Genomic DNA, 18362 nt, shown 5'->3' with positions numbered 1-18362 from the left:
ATATCAGGCGTCCTGAGTCTTTTGTCAGAGCTGTACTGAGATAAATATAAATGATGATACTACAATCGGAATTTACGAAAATCGACGATGCCCTTGACATCTGTGTCTCCATGGAGGAGGATCTGAACGAGTGTCTGAATAATGTGGAGGCAATGATCCAGAGGTACAATGCTCCCGGACGCTACACCATATCCATGGATCCCTTCGCAGAGGATTTTCAACTGAGCACCAGCGAGTCCACGGACTTGGATGGGTCGTCCATAGGAAGTGGTGACTCCGAGCTGGACATGCTAAGCCAACTCTACGGAGCCAGAAGTGCCCAGGAGTTGGATGAATCTTACGTCGATGTGCGCTATAAGTTCATCAAGCTGAAGCGGTCATACGAGGGTGCCTTTGCCCATTTTCAAAGGATCGTTGACTGTGCTGATCGTCAACACAAGATTTCACATCGCATTTTTATGAACTCGCAGGATAGCAAGGGGAAGCTGTGCAGGCACTAGGAATGCAAATTTCCTCCAACTATTCCATCAAACTTGCGCGCGTGTGTAAACTGCAAATTGTGTCGACACTTGGCAGGTTTTATTAAAAATTACTGTCACCATTAGTCGAGTTGGCCGATGACTTTCAGCGAAAAAGAGGTGCAGGGGTGAACTTTCCAAAACTCATTTGGCCTGACATGAAAATGAGGCAAAGTTTTTTATCAGAGCCTCAGTTTTTCTTGCGACACAAGTTGCGTCTGACGTTAAGCACGACGACGATGATGACGATGATGTTGGTGGGACAGTAACAAGTCAGCTGCATGTTTATGAGCACGACAATGGGTAAATACAAATACGGACATGCGAGAGAATATGTAGGGGAAACATGAGAAATTGCCAGCGCAAAACTTGAGATAATGTAATGCAAAAGTGGCCCAGGACCAGACGCAACTTTTCCATAACGCTTTGCCAACTTGGCTCTGTGTTTGTGCTTGGTAATATATTTGTGAGCATTATTTTGTTTCGTATACCTTTTACTCGTAAGCGGGTATATAGACTCGTAATATGCTATTTTCGTTAGTCCGCACGCCCAACCATTCATATAAACTTGGACTTAACATGCTGATACTTCATGTGCATCAACATCTTCCTTGCACATTCTTTCGAGGGGTATGCGATAGTCGAGGCTCTAGATTACAGCGTTCTGGCTTGGTTTTTGTTTTTATTTTCTCGGACTTCCTCGAAAGGGGAATGGCATCCCCACACTTCGTTAGTGAAACAAGTAGCTGGGACAAGGACCAGGACCAGGACCCCTGGCCGGCAAACTGGACAGCTGCAAGGACATAAAACAGTGAAGTTTTGCATATTTAAAGTAATATCAAGGGGGAAAACAAACTTTTCTTTTTCATTTTCATTATTATTATTTTTTTTTTCTTTTTCTTGGTTTATTACCCAAAGGGTCATGAAGTGTGTGCTGTCCATTGAATAGAGGCATCAGGATCAAGAGGGTTTGGCATGGGGTCTAAAAGGTGTTCATTGAGTGAATGCTGCGGTCACTCTTTGTGATGAAATGGTTAAAATGTTTGCCAAACAAAAAGGTAACCAGGAGTCATTATTAATGAAAGGAAATGTAAGGAATAAAGAAAGACCTGCCCCTTCAGCTTGGTACTAGTTTAATTTAATTTAGCCTGCTTCTAATCAAGTTTTCACCTTTAATGGGTGATTACCAAACTTCTAGTTATTATTAGGTACTATATAATTTTATCGCTAGAAATAAGCAATCAAACGAGGGAAACCGCATGAGTCGAGTTTTTTGCCTATCGGTAAGTTAAATTGGTAAGTTAAATTGTAATATCCAAGTTAATCACAACCTTAGCCTTTCGCAGCTGTACACGTTAGAGTTGGCGTAGTTTAAATGCTAATCAAATTAAAAATTAACAAAGTGTTTGATTCTGAATCAAGAAACTCTTGCTTCTACCAGTTAAATACTTTGCCAAGTATTTTAAAGTCCGCTGGCTCGACTAAATATGGCGGACTGTTATTTATACACTTCTTGTGCCCAATGGAGCCAGAACAAACGTTTGCCATTAAACAGGGCTTTATGGGGCCTACATCTCTGAACAGCCATCGATTGATATGAGAATGAGAATTTATTAGCACTTTAATGGCTAAGCCAGTCGACCTGGCCCCAGAATGTGGAATTCTCAGGGCTGTATTTGGGTTTTGCCATTCCCGAGTGCATCAGAAGTGCTTTAAGAATACCCACTACGTATTTGTGAAGTATCCTTGATGGCCAAACCAAAGCGGGTGTAGACTCTGCTCTCTGGAAACCTTAAACAAGCTGGCCAAAATCAAAGTCGAAAATGTGCACGAACCGCCAAATTCTTTTGCACGTTTATCCGCAAATTGAGTCTTGATTACCCCTTTCCGGCCACCTCATACTCAGGCTAAGTGTATCCGGAATAGGCATTTGTTCAACACTAACATGAGTAGCTGCAAAATCCTTTACTACCTCTGTAGTCCCAAAGAGCTTCTCGATGTTCCATCCTGTTTTGCTGCAGAAGACCATTTAGAAAAGATTTACCAAACAAGTTTGTTTAATTAAGACTTCCTGCGGGCCAGTTGATTGACTTTAAGTGGCGGGAACTAACCGAATTAATGAGGCAAGCTCCCAGGCGATTTGAGATCTTCAGACAGTGTCTGGGGAAATTTCATCCAAAAGTTGATGTGGGACGCGAGCGAAGCATGGCGAATGAGCAAATATTTGTAGGAAGTACTATTTAAAAGGGTGGCGCACAGTTTTATTAGTTACTTATTCCATTCCTCTATAGAATTTGGGGTAAGTTTCCTCGAGAGTCATTTAAACTAAAATATAATCTAAAGGCAACAAGTCTATTAAATTGCACCTACTCATTCAAAAACTAGACTATTAATATTTTGCCACATCACTCTCATCAGCTAAACCACGCCATAAAGGGATACCGTGTTAAGTAAATTAATGGAACAATCCGAGGAAAAGTCTCTTAAAGTAGTCGGCAAACAGAGGAAAAAAAAACTTTGCAAAGTAACCACAGTTCATAAATATGAACGAATCTCCCAAACTGGGCAAAAGGGAAAACACGTTAAGCACTTCCGTATGAATAAATATTTAATCAATCAATTTCGACAATTTTCCTTTTCAGAGCTCGTCAAATGCATAAACAGAATGTATACAATTTCATTTGGAGAGTGATGATGATGATGATGAGGGTGATCAGGATGCCTTTGTTGCTGTCATTGAGGCATAAAACAAGTCAGACACATAAAAGTAGATTTGATTGAAATGCTAATTTCCACAGATTACCAACGGGAAAATCCTAACGGGAGTTAGGTGTATTTCAGAGTTTCTATTTTGTCCATTTTCTCCACAGAATTCGAACATCTTTTTTTTAGAAATAAATTGAGTTAGTATCTCAGCTATATAAAATATTTAGAAAATATTAAAACGCTTAAAGAAATCGTAAACAAGTCTTACTTTTATTTTTTTTCTTTGTAAATTGTTACCAAATTGTTACTTTTTCCCGCTGTTTTGGCTGATTTGTTCCTTTTTTTTGCAATAGTTGCTAACAGCACTGTTTAAGCCGACATAAAATGGACAGTCATTGAGAGTTAGTCATCAATATCATCATCAGTATTGCCATCAGCCAGAGGGCCTTGAAAAATCTGTTGAGTGAGGACCTTTTGGCCAAATGACAGGACACTTCTCAGTCGAAACCCATCAGCCGCAGCCTCAGTTTCGGTTTCAATTTCAATTTCGATTTCAACGCGATTGATTTCCCATGAATGCCGCTTTTCCCCCGCCGCCTTCCACTTTTCACTTTCCCAGTTGCGATTATCGAAACGTTATTAGTTTGTCGGCTGCCTGTGACAGGTTACATTGAACTTGGCCATTTTCTCCATTTAGGTCTCCTCCTCGTTCAACATTCTAAATTGTGTGGGGACGGCCCCAAGTCAGGAAAAAAAAGACTGACGAGCTTGCGTGAATTAATCGGCACAGATTCATGGCTGGCTTTTTGGATTTTGTGGCATTTTGTAATTGAATTTCATGTGGGGCTCATATTAAAATTTTAATGAATCGATAACGTAAGGTTCAGGACTTCAAAGGATACAGGCGGAAATTATATGCTTAAGTCGATGCTTTTAATTGATACCATTTCAGTTGTACGCCCGGTTTCTAATTAAATACCTTATTTCTTGCCCACTGCGCAACGAAGTGATGTTTTTTTTAAATGCCCAATTATTAAAATCCTTATTTAAATCCCAATTATATTTCTCTGCAGAAGAATCTCTTTTTTTATAAACATTATGTCAAAGTGTAGGAAGAGAAATACAAACTATATTTTGTACATAAGCCTTCTGCACCAGCGTGAAAGTTTCGAATTTATCTTGGCACTGAGTTCAGCTCTGCAGCCATTTTGCCCACTCAGGCACCCATTCATTCAACCGAGTGAGTTCACTCAGTCAACTCGGTTATCACACACATTGCGTACTCACAACATTGAGGCAAAGTTTACTTAAGCATGAAGCTGGGAGTTGTGACACAATGCGACTGTAAGCCACTGGAAATGCGAGGACTACGGCTGCGGACTTTGACAAACTGCTACAGGATTCTAGGAGTAGCAAAGGGAATCCGAGGAGCAGCTGCCACATGGCATAGTTGCACCAGTTGGAGTGATAAACACGCTGAACAATTGCTGCCGCCGAGATTTAGCAGCTGACAAAATGCTTGTGACATTTTTGCAAGTTAACAATAAAAATATTTCATATAATTTAACGCTGCTGCAACGGCATTTTATGGCAAATTATGTTTGTTTTGTCGCATATACGTTTTTCCAATACTTCGAGCGGCAGACGACGAACTTGAAGAAGGTCCTTCCTTATTTATTGCTTTTAACATATTTGTTTGGCTCCAAGGCAATTCGTCTTTGTATGTGAATGTGGCGAAAGGCAAATGCAAATTTCAGTCTCAAATTTTCCGACTTTGCCTTTCGTTTGGGTCTCCGGCAAAGTTTTCGACAAAACAAAAGGCCCCCATGACAAAGTGCAGCTGCTCGAAATTGCTTGGGGTAACATTTTTGAAGGGCGGTCAATGAAAAGTTTATTGTGCGCCAAAAAGAAGTCATAGTTTGTGGACCGAACGACAGCAAGTTTGGCAATTGTGTGTGGAGGGCCACTAATAAATTGCAAATATCGTTGAAAATGGTTTAAATTATAGCGAGAAGCGACAAGTTGTGGGTCAGTTTATTATATGCGCTTAGTTTTCGAATCCTTGGCTTGTGTTAATGCATAATTTGTTAACAATTAACTCGTGTTTGTTTGTGATTTGTTAAATGGGCTTTAGACAATAAATTTATACATATTTGAAAATGAGAAATATAACAGTGTTCTCAAATCATTCGTTGGTGGTTTCGTTTTCTTGTTCGACGTTTTCGAATCGCATCGGATTATCGCCTCCAGCCAACTGGTCGGCATTTTCGCCAACAGGTGCGGATGGAATTCGAGCATGGAGTTTCGTCTTCATCTGGGCCACGGCAGAGTTGGCCATGCTGATGCGTTTAATGATTCGGTTCAGACGCTCCTGAATGTTGGAGAATACCTGCTCGGAGAAGCGAGCGTCCTCAGAGGTATCGAGAGGCCCCACTGCTGTTGCCTCGTCACTATTGTTTTGGCTACCTTCGGTATAGGGCTCATAGCTTTCAAGGTCTTGGAATATATCTGATCCGTCGTCCGACATCTTGACAAAAAAGTATTTTCGAAATTTTAATAGTTATTCAGGAGCTCTGAACTTGAACAGACTTTAGTGCAAATAGATCAAAGACAGAATTTATACTGACAACAAAATCCAGAGCAACATGTTTGCTATGGTGACTCTATAGAATAATAATAATAATATTATTAATCCAAAGTCCATAAATATGAGTAGATGGTTTGTAATTACGCGGCACATCAAACTTTGTTCATGTGAAGTTATTTTTTAGTTAAAACCAACGTTATAATTATCTTAAAATTAAGAATAATAGGATTTAAAACCTCTTAAGAAAGCGCAACCCACTTGGCATGTAATCAAGTGTAAAATGTGTTCAGCAGGGTCATAAAATCAGAAATCAATTAAAGCCATTTAAGAGTGAGGAGAGCAAACGATACGGATATGAATGTCGAGAGTCGAAAGTTGCCAGGGCACAAGGCAAATAAATCTCTGAAACGACTCTGCCAAAAAGGACGCACTTTGGGTGCCAGTGGGGATAAAAGTTGCCCCACAGCTGAACGAGGCGAACGAAATCAAAGTCTATAACTTAACGACTGCAATGAGAATGATGCTGATGACGATGTGAAACGCCCTCAAGGTCCACCCCATTCCGTCCACCCGTTCCACCCACATCCCGCCACCATTCGAGGAAAATCCCTACGCAGAAAAGGACAGACAAAAGCCGAAAAAGACGGAAATGCAGCATTCACTCTCTCGCCATTTTCCCCTTAACCCTCCCCTTTTCCCATGGCTCTTTGCCATCTTTGCCATGCTTTCAGTGAGTTTTTCGCCTCCATGTGCTAAATATTTGCCAGCCATTTCTTTATTTTTCTCTGGCCTTTGTCGCCAAACTGGATTCCCATCTTGATACCCATCGCTCTGCCACATCGTAATAAAGCAATAAATCTGCTGAGGAACTGCTCCTCCTTTATAATAAATTCCGTTACGCATAAAAACACTTACAAATGACTTTTTGTTCAATGGAATAAATGGCATGGCACTACACACATACTAAGATATATATGGAGCTGGAGCTGCGAATGCATGTTCATGACTGCACCCAGTCAGATTCACACACTTGGCTTTCTATATCTTCCGGGATTCGCTGAATCCTCTATTGATAATGCCATTTGGCATTTGGCTTGTGGCAAGGCTTTGACTTTTGCGACGTCTTTCACTTTGTGGGCTTTCTATTGAAAACTCGTTGCGCTGCTAAGTAGGCAACATTTTTCAGCTCGCTCTCGATTATTCGTTTGTATCTTCGGGCGTAGTTTATTGCAGGATAAATTAAGTTTTTGTAAATAAATGTAGGAATCTACTTCATTGGTAAAAAAAAGGTTGCAAAGTGGTCCTGTCACTAAAATTAAGTTACAAATTAAGAATAGAATGTACTGGAAAGAAAAAAATAGTAGATTAAAATTCTATGAAAGTCACACGTTTAATCTTTAATATATATACTACCTAAATTATTGTATGCTATAGCAGTTTAGCGCTGTTTTTTATATTTTACATAATCATAACATAGAAAAAACGGGATGAGCATTCAAAAGTGGTTTCATAATCATTTCTTTACGCACATATTTCACATTAAATATTAAAAATAACAGCTCGCGATCAATCTAAATTAGTGGAGATGTACATATGAAATAACACTCTTACTTCCTACCCATGTTTATGCCAAGTAGTCTCATGCTGTTACCTAATTTGCTGTCCAAATCACTCTTGCAACATGTTGCACGACCAAATAATTGATGATATAATTGAATGTTCAGAGACCATTTCCCAGTTCGTTAGGCTCCGGCGCTGCTCCACAAACCATATCCCATATCACGAACAACATCTGTCAGACCCATCACAATAAATAACCATATAGTTATAGTTGAGTTTCCTGCATTAAAACGCCATCAGGCTGGAGATTAATGTGAAAAGGTCACGCCCAGCTCCTTGGGAGGTGAAAGCCATTCACTTCAGCGAGACATTGACATTTGCTACTGGCTTTTCCTTTCCATTTCGCCACATCCTTTGTTTTTGTTGCTCCGGCTCTGCTGTTTCACTTTTGTGTGCCTTTCCTGCCGCAGGACGCGCCAGATGAGACACGTGACAATGTCAGGGCGAGCATAAATGCCGTGTGTCAACATCCAGGTCGCAAAAAGAACTAAAGTGAAAATGTCTTTTTATCAACTTTCGGGAAAGTGCCAAGCAAGTGCACAGCAAAATGCTTTACGCATTAGTCTTTGAAAGCAATAATTTCGTTAAGTATAATAATTTTATTTAAATTTCAATAAAGTCTTTCTAATCCTTATTTTTTAAAGCAATGTTTAAGTACCATATTACTTTAATGATATAACATCTGGGTTTATATAAACATTAAAATCCTTTTGGCTTTGAGACATTTGTTGAAGAAGGATTTCGTAACCTCATGTGGGATTTATATTATTTTTTAATCTTTAATTAATATGATTTCCTCTACGTGCAGATGCTATCGCGCACGTTTTTTGTTTTCGGGGCATTTTTGCTGTAGTTTTTACATTTGTCTTAATTAGGGGGGTGGCGGTCTGAGAAATAGAAGCCACTTGAAGAAATGTGCTTGAAGGGCCATCAGCTGCCGCTGGCACTCGGCACTGACTTGTCTGACTTTCTCCGAGCTTTCTCTTCGCAGCATTTCTCCGCCCTACTGGGGCACACGTGTGCGACTTAATGGCAACACTTTCGCATCCTGCGAGTCCTCGTATGCCGCTCATGTCTGTCTGTAATTTATATGGCTGCTGGAGTGCCACAGCATTTCCTTGTGCCCCTTCGCCATCCTCCATTTTTGCCTAGCAAAATTTGTTATTACGTTGAATTAAACTTGAAAAATGTGTTAATGGTCTCGTTCTCTTCTGTTCACACCAACTGCGGCTCCGAACGGGCAACTTAATTAAATTCCACAATGATTTTGTTATTTTGCCTTGTAGCAACAAGGCATCTTCTTGCCTAACTACCAGAGCCAGAGCGCAGCGCACCACATGGCGTATGTGTGATATTTTCGTGTGCTTCGCTTTTCCTTAAACGGCGCAACTTCTAACTTCATACGCATTCTCTGTTTTTCCAGCTATCCCGTTTAATTTGTTGTCCTTAATGAGCTGTGAAAAGTGTTTTGTGCGAAAATTGGTAAATTGTGGCAGTTGAAGCAAACTGTGTGAAAAAATAATGATGATCACAAAATAAGTTTGAGGTCATGGTGGCGAAGGGGATGAAACGGAATTGAAAGGAATTTTGTAAAATCACAGTAAGTTCTTTAACATTAAGCGCTTTTAAATTGCTACCTTTTAAGCTTGTTGAAATATTACAGAGAAGTTCATAAATTAAAGATATACGTATTTATAATATAAATACACGTTCTTAAACGGTTTTCAATTATCACTCACCAGAAACCTTTGCAACTTAAAAGCCTTCCTCTCCAAATACATTTTCTTGTATTTTTTACTTCTTTTTTTATAAAAATTTATTTGGGTTTTAACTTTTAACTGTGTCGACATGAAAATGGTTTTACTGGTAATTAAAAATAAAACCTGCAGATTTATGTGGAACGGAAGCTCAGGAAAAAAAAATACGAAATAAAAACAACAGAATATTTTCAGTGACCAACATGGACAATGTCGCACAGATCCCACAACTGAATCACATGCAGCAGGGTGACTTGTTGCCGGAAAAGCTTTAAGCCGTAAGCGGAGTTAACTTTAATCAGATGGCAATTAGCAGGCAGCGGAAGCAGAATGGCATCGAAGGGGCTTCCAAAAGGGGACATGTGAGGTTAAACATGGGTACTTTTTTCGATTTAAGGATTCATCAATCAGCTTATTCTTTTAACCTTGTGCCGCCGAACTCACTTGCCCCAGTTTACCAGTCACGAATCCCCAGAGAAAAAAAAACGGATTACCGCAAAAGGAAGTGTGGCCTTTGGCTTATTGCTTTTTTCAAGTGTGGCCAAGTGCTACAATTATTCATTGGATTCCAGAAGAACAGCCAAGGACAAGCCACCGTTGAATGATTAATATGTTGGAGCTTAAAGTATTTTGCACACGGTATTTTACATATATTAAAAACTTGGCAATTTTCCTGCCCCGGAGTAGCTAGAATTACAGTTGCAGTTGCAAATGCCCCAATTTGCATTTGAATTTTGGTTCCCATTTGCCAGTAACCGTATTTGTATTTGTGTAGTTGAAAACATTTCTAAAAGATGATAAAAAGGGTGTGGTTTTGGCCGGGATGATCATCGTGATGATGATGCAGAAACGTGCGTTTGTGTAAATGAGCTGCAAAAAAAAGGATGTTTTTTGTCAGCCTTTTTCTGTTGGTTTTAGCGTAGTTTTCCTATTTTTTCGGGACGGCCAAGTTTTCCTTTTGTTTGTTTATGAAGTCTAACATCAACACATGGTTTTTACTGGTCTTGTTTGTATTTCCTGTTGAACGTCATTGAATGAAAAAGAGCCTGTATAAGAGTATTCCGGAAATGCTGATACAATTTCAGATTGTTTACCTTGTCTTCGTCTTGTCTTGAAACTTTTGCCTTTCTCCTACTTGCGTGAGAAATTGGTTCTTAAGGATAGGATAAATATTCGTTTGCTTATTGAACGTGTTTCCCCCTTCACACATATCTTTGCCATCATTTAACTGAGAGTAAGCCATTGGATTATAATAATTTGTTCTTTAAGAGCTCACTCCCTAATTTGCTGTAATTCACTTGCCATTTCCACACTGCCGACCATGAGACTCAAGCATTTAAATTAAATTGAAAGTTTTCCGTCGACAGCCGAGTCTTTGTCAGATGATTTATCATCATAGTCCTGTGGAAAACTTTCATCAGGGAAAAGAAGCAGAAAGCAAAAGGTCTTCAACTCCCCAAAACCCCTCATGCTCAGATAGTTCGCCAGGCGAGGCACGCACTTCCAGCTGCCCAAAACTTGTGAGTTTTTATCTTCTTTGTCCCGATTTTTGTGTGCCTGTGTGAACTTTAGCTTATATATATTTTTTTTTTTTTGGTGGGCAGGATGACACTTTATCATGTCTGTGACGGTGACCGGGATGGCCAAAATCGGATACCAGGCAGCCCGGAGCGCACAAATTGAAATGTGCCTGTGTCAGTCAGAGTAAATGAGGCAAAACATAGCCGCAGACCCAGCGGGAAGTAATTGTAGGTGGCCCGAAGCCTACAAGTACAGCCAAAAAATGCGGGAAGTCCCTTTACCGCCACTCATGCCCTATTAGGTCGAACGAAGTATGAAAAATCTCGATTTTGAACTTTTCCTTTTGGGCTTCCCACTTTTTCTTTTTTTTTTCGTTTTGTTGTATTTGACTTTTGTGTGTGTCTGCCCTTGACAAATATTTAGCCAAAGTGATTTTTGACAGCATCATAATAAAGGCTGCCCGAGCGCCCAAGGAATACTTCATGCTTCGTTTAAGCGTAATTTTCGATTGACCCGACATCAAGGCCCATGCGGCGTATGCGCAATTTGGTAGCAAAACAAGCCTAAGTGCCGGCAATTGAATTGAAATTGCGGAAAATTTGAAAACTCTAGCGTCAAAATATTTGGTGAGGATTTGATAGTAACACATCTTAATGTCTGTTGGTGGTTAAGAATGTTTTAATATTAAAAGACATACATCTTGTTTCTGAATAAACGATGCAAGCAAATTTTTCAAACACGTTAAAATTTTGAGACTATAATTTTACACTCTTATACTGTGTGTGTGTCTATTGTGTAATATGAAAGCAATTAAAAATTAATTATTTAGTCGGTTTTTAAAAATTAACATAGTCTAGTTCGCGCTGCAGGCGCAAAGTGAGCCGTAGTTTCTTCAGCTCACTATCGTATTTTGCATGACAACGATCCACATTGACGGGATGGGGAAGCGGTAATCGCAAGCGGTACAAACATGTACCCAAATCCAATTCAGTTTCCTGCAAGCTGAGCGTCATCTTGTCAGCAGTCATTTCCTCGTCCGGCAGGGAAACCTCCAAAATGAGGTCCTCACAGCTGGCCGAGGATCCGGTGCGATTGCCCATCTAAGAAATATTTCGTATGTTATTAATCTATTCTATTTAAAGTGAGGACTATCCAACCTGCAAGAAGACATCCTCAGTGCCCACTGCTTGGCGATAGGTCATTGTATACTCGGGAGTCTTTCGCGATTCAAGTATATCCATGTCTTCCTTCTCCTGCTGATCTTGCCATTCTTCCAGACTGTCTGGCTGTTTTTTCACTTCCTCCACTAAGGGAGTGCACACAGGATTGGGCTTCTTTTTCTTCTTAGCCTTAGCGGTTCCATCCTCCCCATTAGGACGTCCAATTGTTCCAGGGTCTATGCAGGGCATTTATGATTGACCAATCTAATACAAATAACTTTTACTTACTCAGCTTATTGACGACCATTGACTCCTCCTCATCCTCGCTACTGCTGTAGTCAATGCCGCCTCTTCTCTGATTGGGATTTAAAAGGCCCTGCAGCATTTTCAGCTGTTCCGGATGGTCAAAGATCGACATTTTCACTGTGTGAGTTGAATGCACTTTATGGATGTCACAGGATCTCACACTACACACACTTCACAAGTTATAAGTAAATTTGTTGCTTTAGCTTTTAGACAGGTTGAGCACTGCTGGGCTAAGCTCCACCGAATGGGGAAAATCGACAAATCCGTCTATTACCCAAGCTTGGCAACTATATGGCAGGCTACTACATATTTCTTGGCCCACTTCACTAGGAAAAATATATGCGAACTGCTTACCTACCTAAACGTAAAACAATTCTAGACAGTACAATGTAACATTTTATATATTTTCCGAGTGTAGTAGCCCTCGAGATTGTTTATTTAGTTGCCCAGGCAATGTGATTTAAAATTTCCTGGCAACGCGGAAAATTCGAGAGTTGTTCGTTTCCAAACAAGCCAAAAATTAACAAAGGGTTATAGGGTCCCCAGTTACCCTATTCAACAACAGTTTCCCGCCGTTAGCGACATTTCACTTTCAACTGGCTGCCGAAACTATGGGCTACCCACTTTAGGCATTTCAATTAAAAACTTGGGCGGCCCATTTGGTGGCAAACTTTTTGCCAGAGAGCCAACTGTGCTCGAACAAAAATATTTCACTTGTCAAAAACAATTGTTTTGTGAATTATAAATTGTGTAATTATTGTTCCAGGCTTGACCTTCTGTCCTGGTCATGGCCAGTACAATTATGAACAGCAAAACAAAACAGAAATTTGCATTTTTCACGCTCGCCCCTCGGAGTGGCGAAGGGAAACGCTAATTTGACTTTCTGGCAAATCGTTGGATAGTCGACACGAAAACGTGGCCAAGTTAACAACACGATTCTGGCCAACAGCGTGGCTCTTTTACAATGGCACCGACCGCAGCGGGGCACCCAGTTTGGCATTCGACAAAAAGGATTCTCGCCTGTGGGCTGCTTCTGTCCCCGGTACGTGTTTAATTTGTTTAACACGACCTGTCGTTGAAAGTGTCCCCATTCTGAAGGGATTTTTCTCCTTGTTCTGGTTCAATGGCGACCACTTGACAGTTCTGGCCGGGCTTAAGCCGACCACGGTCCACGGACCATGGCTTTGTCATTTGCAGCTTGGGTAAGCGTGGCACTAACCAGGCTTAAAAGGCTGTTGGCTCAAAGGAAGCACACGGACGAAGGATGGCACTGGAAAAGGGACATGCAATTTATTCAGAACACTCTTAAACTGCTTTTGCTGAAATTGGAGCAAAACAACCTTTAAGCTCAGACTATTTATATAAATATATTTTTTTTAATTATTAGAATTACTTTTTTAATATTTACTAAAACATAATTACATGAATCGGCACTATAAACAATTTCTGAAATATTTCAAGTGAAAGTTGTATAATTTACTAAGTTTAAGGTAATATCAGAATTTTTTGTACGGAATTTTAACAATAAGAGCAATTTCAATTATAAACATTCCAAAAAATTTTAATTTAAAATACATTCACTTTCCTCCCAATGCAATAAAATATTAAAGTAAATACGTATCCGTATTCCATTCTGATGAGGATACATTCATTCATCTGCATGGCAAAAAGCCACTGAAATCTGTTTCCCAAAAGCAACGCAAACATCACGTAACAGAACTTTCACCTTGGGCTCGCAATGCAATCCAACTATCACTGTCAACAGCGGGTATTCGTTCGCATTGGAATGCATCCCAGGATATGGGATATATGCCCCGATCCCCAGCTGACGTCACGCATCCAGACAATGAACATGAATCCATAGTGTAATTGTATTTCGCTTGTCGCACACATTTCAATGAACTGCAGATGGGGGGGTTACAAAAAAAAAAACCCGGGGAGCCACCAAAAAAAGGCCACGCAAATTTGTGTTGACTGAATACACAAGAACGTCTGTCCCCCTGAAAAAAAAGAACCTCTGAACCCTCCCGATATTCCCCTTTATAGCCCTAAGCCCAAGGCCATTGCCAAATAGATTTCTGTTTCAGTCGCATATGTACGGTGTTGGTAGGGGGGAAAGTCGGGGAAAATGGGAAAAGAGGGACAGCAGCTGCACCGAGGGTAAAAGTGAAAGCGTTTTCCGCATTGTGTTGGCAGCTGGGACGTGTCCTTCCGCCCGTTCCGCCCCCCGAAGGAATGTGATTTGTGTGCGGCGCTCCCTTCTCGACTCTTGTCTGCTGTTTTTCAGCAAGATATTATTATTTTTTGGTTGTAACATAAAATGTAATTAAGAAGGCATTAAGTAGCGTGCATAAATCATTGAGCCACATGTGTGTGGATGGACCCCCACCTGCACCTCCTGCGGAAATGGGAAAATGGTTGTTGTTACGTAAGAGTTGGCCAGCTGGTAGGAGCAGCTAGCTGGGAGTTGAAACTTGGGGCCAAGTTCCCGGCATAGATTTGGGTCTACTGATTGCACTCGCTCCTTTTTTTTGTTCAGGCGACATACTGGCGCACAAATTTTTGGCGATTTATTTATACATTTTTTGCTCGTTTTATTTTGGAAAGCATAGCTGAAAAATGTATGGAAATGCACTTGGAAAAAAAATATTACTAGGAGAGGTTTTATTTTAATGGTATATTATTTTTAGTCAATGTCAGAATTAAAGAACGAAATATATATAATATACAATTTTACAAGTATAGATCTTTTTTGTGTTATCCCTTTCATTAAAATGTATACCTCAAACATTATATTTGGATAAGATATTTTGGCAGTGTATTTCTAAAATGAATGCGCCTAGCTGAATAATTCGCATAGAAAAAAAGAACATGGACACGAAGCCAAAATGGAAAAACAGGATGAACAGGATGTGCAGTCAAGCGAGTCAGGAGCAGCATAAAAATAAAACTAGCATCGCAAAAACCCTTATCCCCTCCACCTTTCCATCTCACTCACACACGGAACACAGTGCGGCTGAGCAATGCCAACAAACAAACAAACAAACAAAAATTAAGCCAAAAAGGCGCGCAACTTTAAACGACTGCGGCTTTAAAGTCCGCTGCACCACGAAATGGTATAAAGAAATAAATAGAGAGAATCATAGAAGGACGAAGCACAAAAACGTTAAGCCGAAATTCCGGCAACGACTGAAACTAGACCAAATGCCGGATTGAAGCCGATTATAGTCAGATGCTGAGATCTGAGTCAAATGAAAAGCCCGGCGGGAAAATCACTCATGAGAGCAGTGAGCGAAAAATGGAAAAAAATCCGTTTGGAGTTAGGGAGAGTGCAGCAGCTTTTCGCCGTTTGTTTGTAAACAAAGTGAAAGCTTTACTATCAGCTGTTCGCGGAAAAAAATTACAGTGGATCAAGACTAACATTAATTTAAAAATTTACAAAAAAGGTATATAGAAATTATTTAATTATTATTTTTAGGTTTGAAGTGCTTTTATATTTACTTTTATGAGGCTATTTATAATGCATACAAGTGAAACAACAGAAAACAAATATTAGATATTTAAATTTGCCACTAAGCATTTGATTGGAAGAAAGCTTATTACAGATTAATTATAACATTTTATACCAAACAATATGTTGATTTAAATTCATCGTTTATATTATATTTCTTAATTATCTAGACTTATGGCGAACGAAAGTGAAATCACATAGCTCAGAAACAGAGCGTATCGACCAGTAACACCATTATAAAATGACTTCTCATTAAACAGTTATCAAATAGCTGGCCATTACAACTCGGCCACACCCAAGTTATTAATGCAATTATCTAATATGCCAATCGAAATTAAATTTAATTTTATGCAAATGAGCAGCGCCAGTGCACATAAAACGAAACTGAAAATGGAATGTTTATAGTTTTCCATGCGACAGTTCGTGCTGAGAGTGAACCAATTTTGGAAACAAATCCAAGTCAGATAAAGCCGCACACGTAACTGTAGTGTAGAAGACCTGATCGGAATATCGAAAATCAGCTGATGGCGATATCAAAATGCAAACGAGTTAATGAGAGCTTTCTTTTCAACCAGGCTTTTAAAACCCATCAGAGTAGCTCCATTAACGAATAAATAATTAAAATTATTGATACGTATTGATTTATATAATCAGTTAGAAGAAATGCTATCATAATAAAATGTTTAATAACGTGAAAATAAAGTCCACTTACCTTTTTCCTGGCATTCCTTCGTCGCTTCTCCGAGGTTTTCCTGTGCCAATTGCGACGTTCTGCCTCATTGGCAAAGAGATCCTCGACACTACTACTGCTGCTGGGGTCCTCATCTTCTCCCGATGAACTGGATGCACTGGCCATCCTGCCAGATTCGGCATCCCTTTGCCTAAGTTTCCTATACTTGCCGGAGTCCCCAGATGAGCTGCTGAGGAATCGCTCCCGGAATGACTTGATTATTCCAGAACTTATGGTACCAATGCTGCCACGTCCATGTACTCCGGCCGCTGACGAACTTCGTCCGGCATAGCTGCTCCTCCGTTTGGTTCTCACCTTTTTCACTGACTCCGGGGGAGAGTCTAGGTTCTGAAGAGCTGCATTCATATCAAGCCAGCCGGCGGCACTCATCTTGCTTGGCTACTCCCAATAATGCCTTCTAATCGCGATGATGCAATGATTGTCGTCACGGATTTCAAACTCTGGCTCGCATGTCAGGGAATCGCTTTCTGGTCCCTTGGGTTTTCTAACTTTTCGCTGCTCTAGTAGTGTCTCAGTTGGCTTCCCTCCAATTAACAATTACGAGTGTCTGCTGGCCGAAAAGAAAGCAATTTAAAGTTTGAAAAATTAGAAGAGGCGAAATTTGCATGCTTTCAATTAATAAGGAACCCCATTGAATGTGCACAACTTATGGAGATTACTTTTCATTTTTCGGCATGGATTGTTGATTTTTGCATAAGAGAGTAATTGCAAGTAAATCATTTTCTGTTGTGTTTGGGCAAATCGAGAAAATTGCACTTGGAATGGTTGAAGAACATGAAAGGAAGTAATAGGGAGTGTCTCGGTGGGTTGTTAAACTGGAATTCAAAACATTTGCATGCGTACTTTCACAGCTTGTAAGTTAAATTCCTGTTGAAAGAGTAAATCTCTCAAAAATCAATCACTGAAAGCCAAATGCATACAAGTTTATGAAATGAGAATTTTATTATGCCATGAAGTCAGTGCTTAAATTCATAATTTCCATTATCCATTATATGTCAGTTAACTATGAAGCCAACAGTTTATCATTTTCACTTAACTTAGCAGAAAATACATTTTCCATTCTGTCTGTGACATTCATTTTGCCATCTGTCCAATGACATTAATTGATTTAATGACAATTAAACGATTCATATTTCAAGAGGAATGTCGGCGTGCACTCGATACATTATCAAATCACACAATAATAATATTTGATGCTGGACACTTTTAATGAATTTCCACTTAATTGGGTCAACTTTAGTAGCCGAGTTCAGTTGAAATACATTTAAAGTAATTTAAATTACGCTCTGGTAGTTGAGCAAATGCAAAAACTGAAATTACTCGATTTTCTTTTTTGTTAAATCATGCAGTGGCAAATGAACATGAAAATGCGAAAAATGGTTGGATTTCCCTCTCCCTTTCCCTGAGCGAGTGAAAAGGCGTCGGAAAGATGAAAGGGCTCAAGTTATGAAAAACTAAAATGAAATACCACGAGTCTAAGTATCAGTGTGTGTGTGTGTGTGTGTGTGTGCTCGAAGGCTCATATCATTATGATCAGAAATATACAATTCAAATCTCTCTTTCGCCCACTTAATATTTTAAGCCCATATTTACCGATCTTTAAGGATGTTGGAGTTGGCTGTGGGGAGTGATCTCTTGTTTCCACTTCCACTTTATAAGTGTCTGTGAGCCATTAGAAAATATTTGCCAGAGGTGCACTGCCAATAATTTCTTAGGCTACTCAAGTTGATAATATCCTAAGCAAAGCTTGTTTAAAGTGAACTGAAGTGCGTTAAAACTATTAAAAGCAATATTGAATATAAAATGTTGCTTTAATGATCCATTATATAAGTATAACGCGTCATTGCCACATTTCTTATTTCTTTATTGAAACCTTGTAATACTAACGGTTATTACTCTTTTATCTGCTTTAAATGCCTAAATCA

General features: G+C 39.7%; 4 protein-coding genes and 1 long non-coding RNA gene across 5 annotated transcripts in view; 2 read left to right on the top strand and 3 right to left on the bottom strand.

Annotated features, from left to right (window-relative positions):
• LOC6605689 (venom dipeptidyl peptidase 4) overlaps positions 1-16821 on the bottom strand; it is a 63368-nt gene extending 46547 nt beyond the window's left edge. Inside the window, exon 1 of the mRNA XM_032719842.1 lies at positions 16399-16821. Within this exon, the coding sequence (XP_032575733.1) occupies positions 16399-16806 (408 nt within the window). The 5' untranslated portion in view covers positions 16807-16821. The remainder of the gene's footprint in view (positions 1-16398) is intronic.
• On the top strand, positions 51-726 carry LOC6605685. Its single transcript, XM_002030465.2, has one exon. The coding sequence runs from the start codon at positions 51-53 to the stop codon at positions 498-500; it is 450 nt and encodes a 149-aa protein (XP_002030501.2). The 3' UTR covers positions 501-726.
• LOC6605684 lies at positions 5221-5855 on the bottom strand. Its single transcript, XM_002030464.2, has one exon. The coding sequence runs from the start codon at positions 5749-5751 to the stop codon at positions 5410-5412; it is 342 nt and encodes a 113-aa protein (XP_002030500.1). The 5' UTR covers positions 5752-5855; the 3' UTR covers positions 5221-5409.
• Positions 11366-12732, bottom strand: LOC6605683 (protein PIH1D3). Its single transcript, XM_002030463.2, has 3 exons — positions 12158-12732; positions 11867-12105; positions 11366-11809 (listed from the first exon to the last, which is right to left on the bottom strand). The coding sequence occupies exons 1-3, from the start codon at positions 12285-12287 to the stop codon at positions 11546-11548; spliced, it is 633 nt and encodes a 210-aa protein (XP_002030499.1). The 5' UTR covers positions 12288-12732; the 3' UTR covers positions 11366-11545.
• Positions 13048-13635, top strand: LOC116801281. Its single transcript, XR_004361915.1, has 2 exons — positions 13048-13217; positions 13274-13635. It is a non-coding gene; the product is annotated as an uncharacterized LOC116801281 (long non-coding RNA).
• Positions 16822-18362: the final 1541 nt, after the last annotated feature.

This window comes from Drosophila sechellia, chromosome 3L (genome assembly GCF_004382195.2).
Source record: "Drosophila sechellia strain sech25 chromosome 3L, ASM438219v1, whole genome shotgun sequence".
NCBI classification, from domain to species: Eukaryota; Metazoa; Arthropoda; class Insecta; order Diptera; family Drosophilidae; genus Drosophila; species Drosophila sechellia.
Note: the sequence above shows the minus strand (reverse complement) of the source record. Positions and strands in the feature narration are given on the sequence as shown.

Excerpts from the sequence above, each read along its gene's own strand:
- LOC6605685 (XM_002030465.2), top strand. The coding sequence starts at position 51 with ATGATGATACTACAATCGGAATTTACGAAAATCGACGATGCCCTTGAC.
- LOC6605684 (XM_002030464.2), bottom strand. The coding sequence starts at position 5,751 with ATGTCGGACGACGGATCAGATATATTCCAAGACCTTGAAAGCTATGAG.
- LOC6605683 (XM_002030463.2), bottom strand. The coding sequence starts at position 12,287 with ATGTCGATCTTTGACCATCCGGAACAGCTGAAAATGCTGCAGGGCCTT. Across the intron at positions 12,106-12,157 it reads AATGGTCGTCAATAAGCTGA|ACCCTGGAACAATTGGACGT; the intron begins GTAAGTAAAAGT and ends TGCCCTGCATAG. Across the intron at positions 11,810-11,866 it reads CTGAGGATGTCTTCTTGCAG|ATGGGCAATCGCACCGGATC; the intron begins GTTGGATAGTCC and ends AATATTTCTTAG.